At 50.8% G+C, this 18,180-nt stretch overlaps 1 protein-coding gene across 1 annotated transcript in view; it reads right to left on the minus strand.

Annotated features, from left to right (window-relative positions):
• Window positions 1–545: 545 nt before the first annotated feature.
• LOC118655087 (putative monooxygenase p33MONOX) overlaps window positions 546–18,180 on the minus strand; it is a 65,340-nt gene continuing 47,705 nt past the window's right edge. Inside the window, exons 2-3 of the mRNA XM_036306525.1 lie at window positions 1,464–1,535; window positions 546–944 (exon numbers count right to left, since the gene is read on the minus strand). Coding sequence (XP_036162418.1) covers window positions 546–944; window positions 1,464–1,535 — 471 coding nt within the window. The remainder of the gene's footprint in view (window positions 945–1,463; window positions 1,536–18,180) is intronic.

Raw genomic sequence — 18,180 nt, forward strand, 5'->3', positions numbered from 1 at the left:
TAGAGAGTTAGAAACATCGATGAGAGAGAAACATCGATCAGCTGCCTCCTGCACACTCCCTACTGGGGACGTGCCCGCAACCAAGGTACATGCCCTTGGCCGGAATCGAACCCTGGACCCTTCAGTCCGCAGGCCGGCGCTCTATCCACTGAGCCACACCGGTCAGGGCACGTGTTTTATTTTTATCTTATTTTTTATTTTCCAGAGCGTGCTTTATTGTTATTTTCCAGGGCATGTTTTATTTTTATTTTATTTATTTTTATTTTTCAGGGCGTGTTTTATTTTATTTTTATTTTATTTATTTTTATTTTCCAGAGCGTGCTTTATTGTTATATTTATTTTCCAGGGCGTGTTTTATACTCTGCAGCACAAAACAATTCACGCCGCATGGCAAGGGCGGGGAGAGCCATGCCACGTGCTGCACAAAATGGCCAGCAGGGGGCGCCGTGCGAATGCCATGGAGTTCCTTTTTATTTATTTATTTATTTTTATGTCAGAGCCAGGGTAATAAAGACACCTCTATCCAGTCATTGGAAGAGAAAGTTCTAGAAACTGGTGGGTATGAGCACATTCAAGTCACGGGGTTTGAGATTAGGGGTCCGAGGCGGTTGTTTCTTCCCTCCCATCACTGGCAGGTCCATCTTGGGCGGCTTGAAGGTGGCTGGACCTTCGGCCTTTCTGGTGGCCAGCATGCGCATCAGTTCCATTGGAGAAGGCTTCTGGGCTCCTCCGTAGGGCTGGGTGGCAAAGCCTTCCGAATCAGACTTCTGGAAGGATCTTGGTCCAAAGAGGCTCCATTTATCTGCCGAGCTTCTGTCTTTATCCCCGCTTCCAGGATCCATGGTGCTAGAACGTGGGCCAGGTAAGGCTGTGGAAGAGCCAGAAGAGAACCGGCCTCCCGGCTTCTGCTCAGGGGAAAAGTGGGGGATGCTGCTGGGGGTGGCCTGGGCGGATGTTGGGGTCCAGCCCCTGCTGGTCCAGGGCTGTGGATGGAGTCGGCGAAGAAAGAATGACACAGAGGCAGCGTTCAGTCGATCAGCATAGCCAGGTTCTGTCTCCAGGTTCTGTGTTTTATTGTCTTGTTACATCTGTATTTATACCAGTTGATTTTAATCCTATCAATCTCTATTCCAAAGGTTAGGGCGTTTCTTATCTCCATCCCAGGGAGTAAAGATTATGTAGCTTAAGGGTGATTGTTTGTAGTTAAAGTGATTAATTACCCGCCTGGCACTTAGTTAAGGGGTTTTATCCCCTCCCTAACTTCAGGGGAAAATCCCTACCTGGGGAAACAACCTTTCTCAGAGAGGTGACCTTGGTTAAAACACATAGCGCCAAGAAGGGGAGCAAACATATTAAGAACACTATGCCATATATGCCAGGTCCCTTGAAACATACGCTGTGCAGATGTTTCTTCCCTGCAGCGACTGTGTCAGGCAGCAAGGATGGGCCGGCTTCCGGCAGACGGAGGCCGGCTGCTTCTCTTCCCTCGTTCTCTCTCCGCTCTGTCGTTCTAGTTTCTTGGCGACGCGCTGATACTTGCGCGTTTTTATCGGTTTCTATTTCTACAATTTTTATTTCTTTATTTTTAATAGTATTTTTATTCTTAAATATATTTTTGTTGATTTCAGAGGGGAAGGAAGAGGGAGAGAGAGAGATTGAAACATCAATGATGAGAGAGAATCATGGATCGGCTGCCTCCTGCACGCCCACTGCTGGGGACCGAGCCCGCAATCCAGGCATGTGCTCTTGGCCGGAATCCAACTGGAGACCCTTCAGTCCCCAGGCCCACACTCTATCCACTGAGTCAAACCAGTTAGGGCTAAATATATATGTTTAATTATATATATACATATATATATTTATATATGTATATATATTTTATATATATATATATTAAAAGGGTCATTCACTTAAAAAAAAAAAAAGAATCCACCAATGGATGCATTGATAAGTGACACAACAATCCATGTTTCTCTCTCTCTCTCTCTGAAATCAATAACCATTTAAAAAAATATTGCATGTCAACAGTAATCGGAAAACAAATAACTAAAAATAAAAATTGTGGGTTTTTTTTTTTTTTTTAAAAGCTCCGCCGATATTTCTGGATGAAATGCCACCCTGTCTGGACGCGGCTGTAAAAATAGCCCCTTCAGGCTGTGATGGGGCCGTGGCTGCCGCAGGCTGGTGGTGGAGGGGGTGGGGGGTGGGGTAGCTATGCGAATGCTGGTTCTGCTCTCGGTCCGGCTCTGACTTGTATAGCTTCACACGTTTCCACCACACCCCTGCCCACCCTTTGCTTCTCCTACTCAAAGCCAAGTCCCCCTTTTTAAAAATTTAATTTAATTAATTTACTCTCTCTCTTTAAAATTCGTTATTGTTTAAAGTCTTACATATGTCTCCTTTCCCCCCATTGACCTCTCCCCGCGACCCCCACCCCCCAGCACATGCCCTCACCCCCCTGCTGTCTGTGTCCATTAGTTATGCTCATATGCACGCACACAAGGTCTTTGGTTGATCCCTACCCCCACCCCCACCCCCTCCCTCCTTCCCTCTGAGGTTGGACCGTCTGTTCGATGCTTCTCTGTCGCTGGATCTATTTTTGCTCATCAGTCTGTGTTGCTCAGCCAAATCCCTCTTTCTATAAATTGCCGATCTGACCACATAGTCCTCCTGTTTCAAACCCCTCTGCTGCCCTCTGGGAAAAGAAAGAAGGCCGGAAGGGGCAGCCTTTAATTTTTAAAAATTGTATTCATTGATTTGAGAGAAAGAGAGATTTGCTGTTACACTTCTTATGCATCCATTGGTGGATTCCTTTTATATATATATATATATATATATATATATATATATATAAATTGATTTTTTACAGAAAGGAAGGGAGAGGGATAGAGAGAAAAACATTGATCAGCTGCCTCTTGCACGCCCCCTACCGGGGATGTGCCCTCAACCAAGGTGCATGCCCTTGACCGGAATCGAACCCGGGACCCTTCAGTCCGCAGGCCGGCGCTCTATCCACTGAGCCACACCACTTAGGGCCATCCCTGACCGGGTCGAACCCACAACCTTGGTGAATCCAGAGGACGCTCTCACCAACTGAGCTACCGGGCCAGGACCCCAAGCCACCTCCTCTCAGTCGTGTTTGCAGCCCACGCGTCCTCTGCACCCCGTCCCCTGCTCCTCGGGGCGCCTGCGGGGTCCCCCACGGAGAACTCACGCAACCAGGGCCTCTGCACCTTCCCCAGCCGCGAACCTTGGGCTCAGCTGCCCGGGGCGGACATGCCTGAGCCATTGCGCACAGGATCGGCTTTCCTCACAGCTAATCCCCCGACAGCTGCGGGGTCCCGGGCTCCCCAACGCTGGGGCCGCACAGCCCGCGCCCGGCCTTGATCCCAGCAGCTGCCGCTCACGGGGCTGGGGGGCCGCTGGGCACAGCCCTGAGCCCGTGGGGCGCGCGCGGGGCTGGGGACCGCTGGGCACAGCCCTGAGCCCGTGGGGCGCGCGCGGGGCTGGGGGTCCGCTGGGCACAGCCCTGAGCCCATGGGGCGCGCGCGGGGTTGGGGATCCTCTGGGCACAGCCCTGAGCCCATGGGGCGCGCGTGGGGTTGGGGGGCCGCTGGGCACAGCCCTGAGCGCTTGGGATAAGGGGGACCCAGACCCCCTGCTGTCTAACCCTACAGGCTCTCCGTGCAAAGACAGGGAGCCCGGGGCCGTGTGCGCCCCCAGCACCAAAGGTTCTCGTATTGGGTTCCTCGTCAAGGGCGCGTACCGGAGGCCACCAATCGATGTCTCTCTCTCTCAAAAAAAACCCACAAAGCAAAACAAAAAGGCAGGGAAATCCTTTGATTATCACAGACCCCCTTCCACTGTCCCCCTGTAGCAAATATGTTTTAATTGATCTCAGAGAGGGAGAGGGAGAGAGAGTCAGAAACATCAATGATGAGAGAGAACCATGGATCGGCTGCCTCCTGCGCGCCTCACTCTGGGGATCGAGCCCGCAACCCGGGCATGTGCCCTTGACTGGAATTGAACCCAAGACCCTTCAGTCTTCAGGCCGACGCTCTATCCATTGAGCCACACCAGACAGGGCGTATTATTTTTTTTTTTTTTCTTTAAAGAGAGAGTGGAATAGGAGGGGGAGAGAGAGAAGCATCCATGTGAGGGAGGTACGTGCCCTGACCAGGAACTGAACTGGTGACCTTTTGGTGCACAAGTCAAAGCTCAACCAACTGAGCCACACTGGCCATCACCTTCCCTCCCTCCCTCCCTCCCTCCCTCCCTCCCTCCCTCCCTCCCTCCCTCCCTCCCTCCCTCCCTCCCTCCCTTCCTTCCTTCCTTCCTTCCTTCCTTCCTTCCTTCCTTCCTTCCTTCCTTCGCCAGGACCAACGATCACCAGCTGCCCAAGTACCAAAAAGAATCATGCTCCCAAAATGTCCACACTGGGGATGGAGCCCGCAACCTGGACCTGGGACTGGGCCCTGACCAGGAATCGAACCCTGACCTCCTGGTTCATAGGTCGACGCTCAACCACTGAGCCAGCCGGCCGGGCTCTAGCTGAACTTTTTCTGGATACGCCTGTCGTGCCATCTTTACATTTTAGGAAAGGTGATACAGGGTCCTGTCGGGGTAGCTCAGTGGGTTACAGGTCGTCCCGATACCCCAAGGTTGCGGGTTCGATCCCCGGTCAGGGCACAGACAAGCAAGCAAGCAATGAATGTATAGGAGAGTGGAACAACAGATTGATGCTTCTCTCTCTCTCTCGCTCTCTCTCTCTCTCTCTCTCTCCCCCCCCCCTCTCTCTAATAGAAAATATATGTTAAAAAGAAAAAGAAAAGAGAAGGTGGTGTGTTCGCACGTTAACAGGGGGAAGGGGGAAGGAGAAACCAGTCTCTCCTCGCCCTCTCTCCCGACATGTTCCCGGAGTGTCTTCCCAGACGTAGCCTCTGAGTGTGTGTGTGTGCTCATCTCTAAGCGCCATTCGTGGCGATGTTGTGTGACCATCACTGCATTTTCACGTACTCGCTCTGAGGCCTGGAGCGGACACTTAATCCTGCAGCTCATTCTTCAGAGCACAGGTTTCCATGGCAACGGAGCCGGCCTCCCCCCTCACCCCCACCCCATCAGCAAGGACCCAGGGATAATGGAACTAAACAGCTTGATGCGGGGAATAGGGGAGAGGGACGGATTTGAGACTGAATCCGGGGCCCAGGCCTGTGTCTCCTGTCTGTTAAACTGGGTCTTGGGAGAACAATTTAAAAAAAAAAATATTTTTTATTGATGTCAGAGAGGAAGGGAGAGGGAGAGAGAGATAGAAGCATCAATGATGAGAGAGAATCATGGATCAGCTGCCTCCTGCACGCCCCCCCACCGGGGATGGAGCCCACAACAACCTGGGCCTGGGCCCTGACCGGGAATCGAACCGTGACCTCCTGGTTCATAGGTCGACGCTTAACCACTGAGCCATGCTCACTGGGAGGAGAACAATTTTTAAAACACTTTTATTGGTTGATTTTTAGAAAGAGGAAGGGAAGGAGAGCGAGAAAGAGAAAAAAAATAACAAAAAAACCACCACATCATCCTGTTGTTCCACTTGCTGACGCATTCGTTGGTTGCTTCTTGTATGTGCCCTGACCGGGGATCGAACCCCCGCCCTTAGTGTATCAGGATGATGCTCTCACCCACTGAGCCACCCGCACAGGGCACTAGACCTTCGTTCTGTTTAAAACAGAGTCGCGAGACTCAGTGGGGCGGGGGAGGGGGGGGGGAGTAGAGGTAGGTACTTAATACAACTTTTATTGTTGTCATTTAATTTTGAATGTGTTGATTTTTTAGTTTGTTTTACAGCGACAGCTGACATTCACTATTATGTCGTATGGGTTTCAGGTGTACGGCATCGTGGCTAGACAATCGTAAAATTGACGAAGGGGGTGACATCGTTGATGTTAGCGAGACGTGGTGGCTGCTGGCCCTTTTGAGGAGGGGGACGGTGGGGACAGCATACGGGCTGCTGTGTGTGCCCGGCCGGCCGGTGTGGCTCAGTGGTTGAGCGTCGACCTATGAGCCAGGAGGTCACGGTTCGATTCCCATCAGGGCACAGGCCCAGGTTGCAGGCTCCATCCCCAGTGTGTGGGGCGTGCAGGAGGCAGCCGATCCATGATTCTCCCTCATCATGGATGTTTCTATCTCTCTCTCCTTCTCCCTTCCTCTCTGACATCAATACAAATATATTAAAAAAAGAAATGAATAAATAAAATTAAGATTTTAGCCAAAACCGGTTTGGCTCAGTGGATAGAGCGTCGGCCTGCGGACTGAAAGGTCCCAGGTTCGATTCCGGTCAAGGGCATGTACCTGGGTTGCGGGCACATCCCCAGTAGGAGATGTGCAGGAGGCAGCTGATCGATGTTTCTCTCTCATCGATGTTTCTAACTCTTTATCTCTCTCCCTTCCTCTCTGTAAAAAAATCAATAAAATATATTAAAAAAAAAAAGATTTTAAAAAAATATATTTTATTGATTTTTTTACAGAGAGGAAGTGAGAGGGAGAGAGAGGAGAGAGAAACATCGATCAGCTGCCTCCTGCACACTCCCTACTGAGGATGTGCCCGCAACCAAGGTACGTGCCCTTGACCAGAATCAAACCTGGGACCCTTCAGTCCGCAGGCCGAGGCTCTATCCACTGAGCCAAACTGGTTAGGGCAAGATTTAAAAAATATATATATATTTTATTGATTTTTTACAGAGAGGAAGGGAGAGGGATAGAGAGTCAGAAACACTGATGAGAGAGATACATCGATCAGCTGCCTCCTGCACACCCCCCACTGGAGATGTGCCCACAACCAAGGTACATGCCCTTGACCGGAATGGAACCCGGGACCCTTCAGTCCACAGGCCGACGCTCTATCCACTGAGCCACACCAGCTAGGGCGATGCCTATATATTCATAGGGAAATACAAGATAGGTAAATGGGGTTGATGAGCGGCCTGGGTGATGAAGTTTAATGGACAGATGTAGGTACATGATAAATTGGTAGAGATAGATGACATCTATACATGGTAGAAAGCTGGGCAGATGTGAGTATGTGAGAGAGAGAGAGAGAGAGAGAGAAGGGGGGGGGGTCCTAGGATTGAACCCACCCTTTCCCTGCAGAGCCTGGAAAATTCCTCTCTCTGCACCAGGCTTCGCCCCTCGCCTCCAGGTTTCCGTGGCAACGGCGGGAGCTCCCGCATCCTTCAGGAGAAGGTGGGCGCCCCTGCGAGGGGGGCCGGGTGGGGAGACCGGTGGGGAGACGGTGCGTCAGAGGTTCCTGCGCGCATCTCCATCTCGTGCGCGTGGACCTGCGTCACCGGCAGCCCCCGCGGGGAGGCGGGGGTCAGGGGCCTCGGCGGACGTGGGTTTGAAATTCTGAGTGTCTGGTAGGCGCTTCGGGTTCTCAGCATGGCGACTGGTCAGAGACAGCGATGGAGCCGCCCTGTGTCCCCCCCACTGCGCTCTGGACACGGAGAATAAAATCAGGAGCAAAGAGGCCCTGGCCGGGTAGCTCAGTGGGTAGAGCGCCAGCCCCCGGACGGCAGGGTCCCGGGTTCGATTCCGGTCAAGGGCACATGCCCCTCGGTGGCTGGTTCCGCCCCGGCCCTGGCTGGGGCACCTGCAGGAGGCAGCCCATCCATGTGTCTCCCTCTCACATCCATGTTTCTCTCTGTCTGTCTCTCCCCGTCCCTTCCACTTTCTCTGAAAATCAGTGGAAAAAACATCCTCGGTGAAGATTAACAGCAACAAAAGGAAATACTGATGGCCCTGACCGGTGTGGCTCAGTGGATAGAGCGTCGGGCTGCGGACAGGAGGGTCCCGGGTTCGATTCCGGACAAGGGCATGTACCTGGGTTGCAGGCACATCCCCAGTAGGGAGTGTGCAGGAGGCAGCTGATCGATGTTTCTCTCTCATCGATGTTTCTGACTATCCCTCTCCCCTCCTCTCTGTAAAAAATCAATAAAAAATATATTTATATGTAAAAAAAAAGTCAACAGTGAGTGTGCAAATGAGTGGAACAGCAAGTCAATGTGGTTCTCTCTCGCTCTAAAAAGAAAAAAAAAATCAGCCCGGCTGGTGTGGCTCAGTGGTTGAGCGCTGACCTAAGAACCAGGAGGTCAGGGTTCGACTCCCGGTCGGGGCACAGGCCCGGGTTGTGGGCTCAGCCGATCGCCAGAGACACCCGTGCAGGAGGCAGCCGACCAATGATTCTCTCTCATCATCAATGCTGCTATTTCTCTCTCCCTCTCCCTTCCTCTCCATAAAAATATATTAAAAGAAAAAGAATCAACCAATGAATACATCCTTAAGTAGAACAACAAATGATGTTTCTCTCTCTCTTTTTTAAAAATATATTTTATTGATTTTTTGCAGAGAGGAAGGGAGAGGGATAGAGAGTTGGAAACATCGATGAGAGAGAAACATCGATCAGCTGCCTCCTGCACACCCCCCACTGGGGATGTGCCCGCAACCAAGGTACATGCCCTTGACCGGAATCGAACCCGGGACCCTTCAGTCTGCAGGCCGACGCTCTACCCACTGAGCCACACCGGTTCTGGCTGTTTCTCTCTCTCAAATCAACTAAAGAACAAAAAAGACCCCCTCCCCCACCCAAGACTTCACCATAGACCACACAGTGTGTGGGGGTAGCTGTGGGCGGGGCGCCCTGTAGCGGATCTGGGGTTCTTCATCCACGGATTCCACCTCCCAGCCGACAGCTTCCAGAACCTTCCTGGCGCCCCAGGACACACCCTGCGAAAGCAGCAGGCACACCCCGAATGGGCCCCCAAGTCCTGGTTCCGCCCACACATTCCAGGGAGCCGGGCCCTGCATCCGAGTGAGTTCATTGCCTCAGTCCGGCTGCGCTGGGGGCCGGTTACACCCCACAGACACCCGTTTGCCTTTCCAACAAGCGCTCATGAAGCACCTGCTGTGTGCTGGGCTGCGGGCTTGGACCCCCGATTCTGGAACATTCCACCCTCAGGGGCTCCCTCCCTTCATTCCTCCATTCCCTCCCTCCCCTTCCTCATCCAGCAGAGGCGGTTTCCACGGTGACGGTTTCCATGGCGACGGTTTCCATGGTAACGGCTTCCATGGTGACAGCTTCCATGGTGACAGCCTCGGTGGTCCAGGCTGGAGTGCAGGGACGGAAGCGCCTCCACCAGGGGCCCCGCACCCCTTCCAAGCTCCCCCTTGAACTCACACCTGCAGGCGCTCTGAGCATTTATCAGACGCGCGAGTAACAAAAAACTATTTTTTAAATAGAAAGAGCATCGCCCTGGCCGGTGTGGCTCAGTGGATAGAGCATCGGCCGGCGGACCGAAGGGTCCCGGGTTCGATTCCAGTCAAGGGCATGAACTGTGGTTGTGGGCACATCCCCAGTGGGGGGTGTGCAGGAGGCAGCTGATGGATGTTTCTGACTCTCTGTCCCTCTCCCTTCCTCTCTGTAAAAAAATCAATAAACTATGTTTAAAAAAATAAAAAGAAAGAGGGTTGCAGGGTAGGAAATATAGAGCCAATAGGAGGGCGATGCTAGTCTCCCTCCCAAATGCATAGTCGCAGTCCCATCCCCGGGGGGACGTCAGAACAGAACTGTCTTTGGAGACGGGGCCTCTGACGAGGCGAGTGAATTTCGTAAAATGAGGCTGTGCCCGGCCGGCGTGGCTCAGCGGCTCACCGTCAACCCAGGAACCCCGAGGTCGCCGGTTCGATTCCCGGTCAAGGGCACAGGCCCGGGTTGCAGGCTCGATCCCCAGTGTGTGGGGCGTGCAGGAGGCAGCCGATCCATGATTCTCTCTCATCACTGATGTTTCTCTCTCTCTCTCTGTCCCAGCCCTTCCTCTCTGAAATCAATACAAATATAATAAAACTATTTTTCACTAGTGCATGTAATAAGTAGCCAGGGGTCCCAGCCCCACTCTACAGGCCCGCCTGTGACATCCTCCCTCAGACGTGCAAAGCCGTGCTCCCTCCCGGCCTCTGCACCGGCCAGCCCCTCCTGGCCCCTGCCTGTCTCCACAGCCTGACACCCCCCGACCCCCCACCCCCCGCCCTGACCACAGCCTGATCCAGATCACGTCAGGGCCTGGGCCGCTGTTAGCAATCTCTCCTTCAGACAAGCACATCCTTACGAAGCGATTCCCAATAAGTCTAGGACCCACATGGCACCATGCGTACTCATCACAGTATTATTATCATTTATTTATTTTTAAAATATACTTTTATTGATGTCAGAGAGGAAGGGAGAGGGAGAGAGAGATAGACACATCCATGATGAGAGAGAATCATGGATCGGCTGCCTCCTGCACGCCTCCTGCACGCCTCCTGCTGGGGATTGAGCCGGAAACCCAGGCATGTGCCCTTGACTGGAATTGAACCCAGGACCCTTCAGTCCACAGGCTGACGCTCTATCCACTGAGCCAAACCAGTTATGGCTTTTTTTTTTTTTTTAATGGAGGAAAGGGAGGAGTGGGGGAGAGAGAGAGAAACATCGACGTGCCTCTAGTTTGCTCCCCGGGGGCCAGGGATCAAGCCTGAAAGGGAGGTACGTGCCCTTGCCCGGGGAATCGAACCCATGACCCTTAGGTCCGCCGGCCAACGCTCTAACCACTGAGCACACGGGCCAGGGCTATATTGTTCTTTTTAATATATTTTATTGATTTTTTACAGAGAGGAAGGGAGAGGGATAGAGAGTTAGAAACATCGATGAGAGAGAAACATTGATCAGCTGCCTCTTGCACACCCCCCACTAGGGATGTGCCCACAACCCAGGTACATGCCCTTGACTGGAATTGAACCTGGGACCCCTCAGTCCACAGGCCGAGGCTCTATCCACTGAGCCAAACCGGTTAGGGCGGCTATATTGTTCTTTACGTGCCACAGGCTATACACCTGAAACTAATGCTAAATAATATTGAATGTAAATTGTAATGGAAACATAATCTTTTTTTTTTAATTTTAGAAAGGAAATTACTGGTTTACTTTTTGGCCTCTCTGCGGACTGAAATCTCAAGGACAGGCGCATAGACCTCACCGAGGCAGGCAGTTTCCTGTCTGGGTCCCACCGCACTCCCAGGCCCGCCCAGCGCAGTCGGCACCAGTAGGATGAATGAATGAATGAATGAGTGAATAAATGAATGAGTGAGGGAATGAATGAATGAGTGAGGGAATGCATGAGGGAATGAATGAATGCATGAGGGAACGAATGAATGAATGAATGAGTGAGGGAATGAATGAATGAGGGCTTGAATGAATGAGTGACGGATGAATGAGGGAACGAATGAATGAATGAGTGAGTGAGTGAGGGAATTAATGAATGAGGGAATGAATGAGTGAGGGAATGAATGAATGGAGCGAGAGCTCCCCGGAGCCCTGGGTCCTGGCTGGGCCAGGCGGGGTCTCTGGAGCCCAGGCTCCCTGTACGGGACTCTCAGAGGGGCCTCCCGAGTCAGGAGGACTCCCCGCCCCACCTGTGCCCCACCTGTGCGCAGGCACCTGGGAGCGCAGGTGCGGGGGAGGGTCCCTCCCTGCGCTCAGGCTGCGGGGCGCCCACCAGGGTGTCCCGAGGGCCCCCCACCCCACCCCCTTCCCCAGGCCCCGCGGCGGCAGCGGAGACGTTGCTGCCTTCAGTGGGAGGGCGCCGGGCGGCTCGTGGGTGATGGGGCGCATCTGGCCCCAATCTCCCGGCTCCAGGGCGGTGTGAGGCCTCGCAGGACCGGAGGGGACCGGGTAGGGCGGGGGGAGGGGAGGGGGAGGGGGGGCGCGGGGAGGGAGGGCCGGGCCGGGGCAGGGCCGGGCTGTGCACGAACGGAACAGACAGAACATCGCCCGGTGCTCAGGGGGCGGCAGTTCAGTGAGGGGAGACGCACCTTGCTTTTGGGTCTTCTTTATCTTTTTAATTTTAATTTAAATTTTTTAAAAACTCTTTATTGTTGCAGTTTGTCCTTTTTTATTTTTTAGCTTTTATTTCTAAAACATATTGTTGCAGTTTATCCTTTTATTTTATTATTATTAAAAACCATTATTGTGGCGATTTGTCCTTTTTATTTTAAAAAAAAACTTTATTGTTGCAGTTTGTCCTTTTATTTACATTTTATTTAAAAAATCTTTATTGTTGCAATTTGTTTTTTATTTTTATTTTATTTAAAAAAATCTTTATTGTTGCAATTTGTTTTTTATTTTTATTTTATTTAAAAAATCTTTATTGTTGCAATTTGTTCTTTTATTTACATTTTATTTAAAAAATCTTTATTGTTGCAATTTGTCCTTTTATTTACATTTTATTTAAAAAATCTTTATTGTTGCGATTTGTCCTTTTATTTTTATTTGTTTGTTATTTTTTACCTTGTTTTTTTGTGGGTTTTTTTTTAAAGACCTTTGCATGTTTCACTCTTGCTTTGCTTATAGATGGGTCCTGGGGACATAGCCCCGTCCAGGCGCGCTCGATGCGTCTTGTTGTCCATCTTAAGGTTTTCAGCTGAAAACAAGCAAACACGTTCCCTCGGCGCTGCCCGCCTGGAGGCAGCTGAGTTTTTTCTTTGTTTTTTTGTTGTTTGTTTTTCACAATTTCGTTTCCAGATGAGCCGCTTTAGTTCCTGCACCTGAAGCTGACCGCGTTGCCTTTGTGCAAAAACAGAGCTAAGCCGGGCTTTGCCCCTGTGGCCACCGGCAGCGTGTGAAACGGACGCACCGCTATTCCGAGGCCACGGGCTCTGGTTGGGGGGTGCGGGGGGGGGGGGGGGACGGTCTGGGGCTTCGCTCAGCGCAGCTCCTGTTTGGGGTGAAATATAACGCTGGTCTCTGTGTTGGGGAAATGCTGTGATCCGTATTTTTTTTTTTAATTTTTTTATCCCAAGGTAACAATAGTTTCATTTCATTGAACAAATCTAAATTTGCTAAATGCCTGTGTGTAATGCCCTGTAATAAAAAAAAAAACCTGTCAAAGCAAACACCTAATACAAGTTTTCAAAAAAAAAAATTTCTTTTTTTGGCCTAAATTCCTCAACGTTGGTTCCTGCCGTGGTTTACCTGGCTTTGTTCTAGGGGCTGGTTTCACGGCGTAGTCACTGTCCCGTGTGGGGAAAGGTAAAGAAACCCCTTTATGTTTAAAGAAAAAAAAAAAAATCACTGCGATGAAAAAAAACCAGCCCTTTATTCCCAGAAAGTATGTATTTACCAGTGAATGTATTAGAAAACTATCTATCGTAATTGGGCGACCCTTTAAGGCAAACCTCCCTTAAAAAAAATGTTACCTATGTTGATGGCATCGCTCTATAAAAAATATCGCTTGGTGTACTTACACCAGCGGTTCTCAACCTGTGGGTCGCGACCCCTTTGGGTGGGTCGAACGACCCTTTCACAGGGGTCGCCTTAAGACCATCGGAAAACACGTATATAATTCCATATTGTTCTTGTGATGAATCGCTATGCTTTCATTATGTGCAATTTGTAACAATGAACATACAAACATACATTCTGCATAGCAGGTATGTACATGACGATTCATAACAGCAGCGACATGACAGTGATGAAGAAGCAACGAAAATAATGTTATGGTTGGGTCAAAACATGAGGAACTGCATTAAAGGGTCGCGGCGTGAGGAAGGTTGAGAACCACTGGCTTACACCTTCTCTTGCAGAAAAAGCTTCCCTTCCGGCACGCTGAAGGCATTGAATGCACGTGTGTGTGTGTGTGTGTGTGTGTGTGTGTGTGTGTGTGTGTGTGTGTGTGTGTCTGCAGCAAACACCGCAGAAGCCAGTGCCTTTGCTTTCGTGTCGCTGCGTTTGCGGCCATGGATTTTTCGGATGCAAATGATTTAGGCTCCTGTTCAAAGCGTCGCCTGCTGGCTCCCGGCGGCGAAGACGTGGCCGTCGGGCAGGTTTCAGAATAAACAGGACATCCCTCCGGCTCAGGGGCACCGGTTCCTGAACAAACCCCTTTGCGGAAATGTCGACGCGGAGAAACGCGGCGTTGGAAATGTGTTTACCATAACAATGGAAATGCCAGGCCAAAAGAAGCAGCGCCGAAACCTAACAGAACTGGGTTTTTTTTTTCTTTGTTATGCGAACGAAAAATGGTGGGTCCCGGGCCCCGTGTGGCTCGGTTGGGGCGTGTCCCTTGCACCCAGGGGTCTCTGGTCCCATCCCAGGTTGGGGTGCAGTCTGGGCGCCTAAGGCAAGGGACTGATGTTTCTCTCTCCCTTCCTCTCCCTTCCTCTCTTTCTAAAAAAAAAAAAAAAGGAAAAAAATTTAAAAAATATATGAAATAAAAGAATTGTTGTTAGTTTCCCTGAACCTGACACTAGACTGGAATTGTGTGTTTTTATCTGCTAAGCCTGGCGGCCTTCACTATTAGTAACAACAACAAAACAATAGCAACAGCACAATAATAATAATACTCTCCAGAGTTCATGAAATGCTCACTGAGTACCGGGACCACCTAGTGATCTATCTGGGACATGTTCACGTTATAATTTAAGCTTAAAAACAAACAAAAAAAGAGCCGTAGCCGGTTTGGCTTGGTGGATAGAGCGCCAGCCTGTGGACTGCAGGGTCCCGGGTACGATTCCAGGCCAGGGCACACGCCCGGGTTGTGGGCTTGGTCCCCAGTGGGGGCCGTGCAGGAGGCAGCTGATCAGTGATTCTCTCATCATGGATGTTTCAATCTCTCTCTCCCTCTTCCTTTCCTCTCTGAAATCAATAAAAATATATTTCAAAAAAAGGGAGACAGAGAAGGAGAGAGACAAGAAGCCAAACAATATAAAAACATTCCGACCCCAGTTTTCAGAAGCAAAGGGGGACATCCTAGACGAGAAAAAGGGACACGTATGCAAAAAAAAAAAAAAACAAAACAAAAAAAACGGACACCGGGTCTCATTTCTCCTCAGACATCTTGTTCAGACGGTCGCGTCTTTGCCCTACGTCAGTAGACAGCGATTTCGCTCCTGCCTGAAAGAATTTGCCCTTGAAATCCAATCTCACAAACAAACAAACAAAACCCCCACAACAACAAATGAATGAGGTGTTTTCTAGAAACATTTGATTACTTCAAATGGATAGCTTACTGTCAGGGGGAGAAGAGACATGGCATTTCAGATCAGATGTGTGCGTGTGCGTGTGTGTCTGTGTGTGTCTGTGTGTCTCTGTGTGTGCGTGTGTGTGCCTGTGTGTATGTCTGTCTCTGTGTGTCTCTGTGTGTGTCTGTGTGTATGTTAAAAGGAGGCAGCAGATTTGTGTGTGTGTCTGTGTGTGTGTCTGTGTCTGTGTGTTTGTGTGTGTGTCTCTGTGTGCCTCTGTGTCTGTGTGTGTGCGTGTGTGTCTGTGTGTCTCTGTGTGTGTGTGTGTGTCTGTGTCTGTGTGTCTCTGTGTGTCTGTGTGTTTGTGTGTGTCTCTGTGTGTGTGTCTCTGTGTCTCTCTGTGTGTGTCTGTGTCTCTGTGTGTGTGTGTATGTGTGTGTGTGTGTGTGTGTGTGTGTGTGTGTGTGTGTGTGTTAAAAGGAGGGAGACGTAAAGACCTGCGGGGAGCCGGGTGAGGAGAGACCAGCCTCGTTCCTGGGGGAAATCCCTGAATGGGAAGAAAGCTCAGAGAAACGCGGGCGAGAACAAGACGCTCCCGGGAAATCACTGGCTAACAGATGGCTCGCACGCACGGAGCCCACGGTGTGCAAAGGGATGCGTGTCTGGGACCCGGACCACATTGTGCCGTATCCATGGCAACCATTCTCTCCCTCCGTTACCTGGCAACACACAGAATTCCACTTGGCTCTGGGGGCCGGGGAGGCCGGGCACTGCATGAGAGAGGCGTGAGCTGAGGTCCTATCGTCACAAACCACCAGACCCGGCGGCTTTAACCCCAGAAACCTGGTTCTCACAGTGCTGGGGGCTGGGGGGCTCCAGGTCGGGCACCCACACGGAGGGGTCCTGGTGATCACCTCAAATTCGCTGCCTTCTCACACGGCAGAGAGAGAGCATCTCTCGTGTGTGTGTGTGTGTGTGTGTGTGTTAATTTTAAATTTTTAAAATGTATTTTGATTGATTTCAGAGAGGAAGGGAGAGGGAGAGAGAGAGAGAGAGACAGAAACATCCATGATGAGACAGAATCATCGATGGGCTGCCTCTTGCACGCCCCCTCCTGGGGCTAGAGCCTGCAACCCGGGCTTGTGCCCTGACAGGGAATCGAACCCTGACCTCCTACTTATAATGACTGTGAAATTGTCATTTTTCCCCCCTGTACCTTTCCTTTCCTTTCTGTTAAAATTTCATGGACATTTCATGCCCTTTTTGCTTTTAATGTGTTTATGTATAGATTAAACAGCACCATGGACATGTACTGTCTATAAGAAAAGTTAAAACAGGGAATCAGCCCTAGCTGGGGTGGCTCAGTGGATAGAGCGTCGGCCTGTGGACTGAAGGGTCCCGGGTTTGATTCCGGTCAAGGGCACATGCCCGGGTTGCGGGCTCGATCCCCAGGGGGGGCCTGCAGGAGGCAGCTGATCCCTGATTCTCTCTCATCATTGATGTTTCTCTCTCTCCCTCTCCCTTCCGCTCTGAAATCAAGAAAAAAACCAAAACCAAACCAAACCCCTAAAGAACAAACAAACAGAGAATCATTTGGGGATCTGGGACAGAAGAATTCAATTCACATTCTTTCTCATGGGGAAAATACGTTTTATTTATTTATTTTAAAGTATATTTTATTGATTTTTTTTTTTTTTTAACAGAGAGGAAGGGGGAGGGATAGAGTTAGAAACATGGATGAGAGAGAGACATTGATCAGTTGCCTCCTGCACGCCCCCTATTGGGGATGTGCCTGCAACCAAGGTACATGCCCTTGACCAGAATCGAACCTGGGACCCTTCAGTCCACAGACCGACGCTCTATCCACTGAGCCAAACCGGCCAGGACGGGAAAATATATTTTAAAAAAGACACAGAGAATAAAAAAACATAAATAATACAGCTGGGCTGGTGGGCAGGCTGGTGGGCAAGCCGGTGGGTGGATGGAAGAATTCAAACGCTGCCCTAGCCGGTTTGGCTCAGTGGATAGAGCATCGGCCTGCGGACTCAAGGGTCCCGGGTTCGACTCCAGTCAAGGGCATGTACCTTGATTGTGGGCATATCCCCAGTGGGGGGTGTGCAGGAGGCAGCTGATGGACGTTTCTCTCTCATCGATGTTTCTCACTCTCTATCCCTCTCCCTTCCTCTCTGTCAAAAAATCAATAAAATATATTTTTAAAAAAACCGTTTGGCTCAAAACATCAATAATACTGGGGTTGAGAAACCTGCCCTAAAACCATGTAGTGCAAATACTTCCAGCTTCTAGTTTAAAGAAAAAAAAAAAAAGAATTCAAATGCTGACTACATTGATGTCCACCCCCAAAACGAGAAGAATTTCCCGGGTTCAGGCACACATGAGGTCTGTGACTCCCGCCCCCCCACCCACAGGGTGCCCCCTGGAGTCCCAGTCATTCATTCACTCCCTCCCTCACTCATTCATTCATTCACAAGCACCCCTTCAGCTCCTGCTGCACGCTGGACGGGGACGATGAGCTCACACACAACCTTTAGCCGAGTCCTGGGACATTCCGGCCTCAGAGGCTCCTGCCTCCCTCCCCCTTCTCCTGGACTCCCTGGCCCCTGGTTTCCACAGCAACAGCCTGGGGGGGATGATGTTCAAGGAAAACACACCAGGTTATCAGCTTCCAGCCGGGGCCCTGCGGGTGGGAGGATGATCGTAAACTCCGCAGGCTGCGGGCTGGACAGCAGTGGGTCACGTACATCTTCCTTCCTTTCTTTCTTCTTTTTCTTTTAATAGTTTTATTGCCCCGGCCGGTTGGCTCAGGGGATAGAGCATCACCGGCCTGCGGACCGAAGGGGTCCCGGGTTCGATTCGGATCAAGGGCATGTACCTGGGTTGCAGGCGCCTTCCGGGCCCGGGCCCTGGTCAGGGCTCATGCGGGAGGCAACCGATCGATGTGTCTCTCACATCAACATTTCTCTCTGTCTTTCCCTTTCTCTTCCACTCACCCTAAAAATCAATAGAAAAATATCCCCGGGGGAGGGTTAAAAATATTTGTATTGCCGAAACCGGTTTGGCTCAGTGGATAGAGCGTCGGCCTGCGGACTGAAGGGTCCCAGGTTCGATTCCGGTCAAGGGCATG

The sequence above is a fragment of the Myotis myotis genome, unplaced genomic scaffold (assembly GCF_014108235.1).
Source record: "Myotis myotis isolate mMyoMyo1 unplaced genomic scaffold, mMyoMyo1.p scaffold_m19_p_42, whole genome shotgun sequence".
Taxonomy (NCBI): Eukaryota; Metazoa; Chordata; class Mammalia; order Chiroptera; family Vespertilionidae; genus Myotis; species Myotis myotis.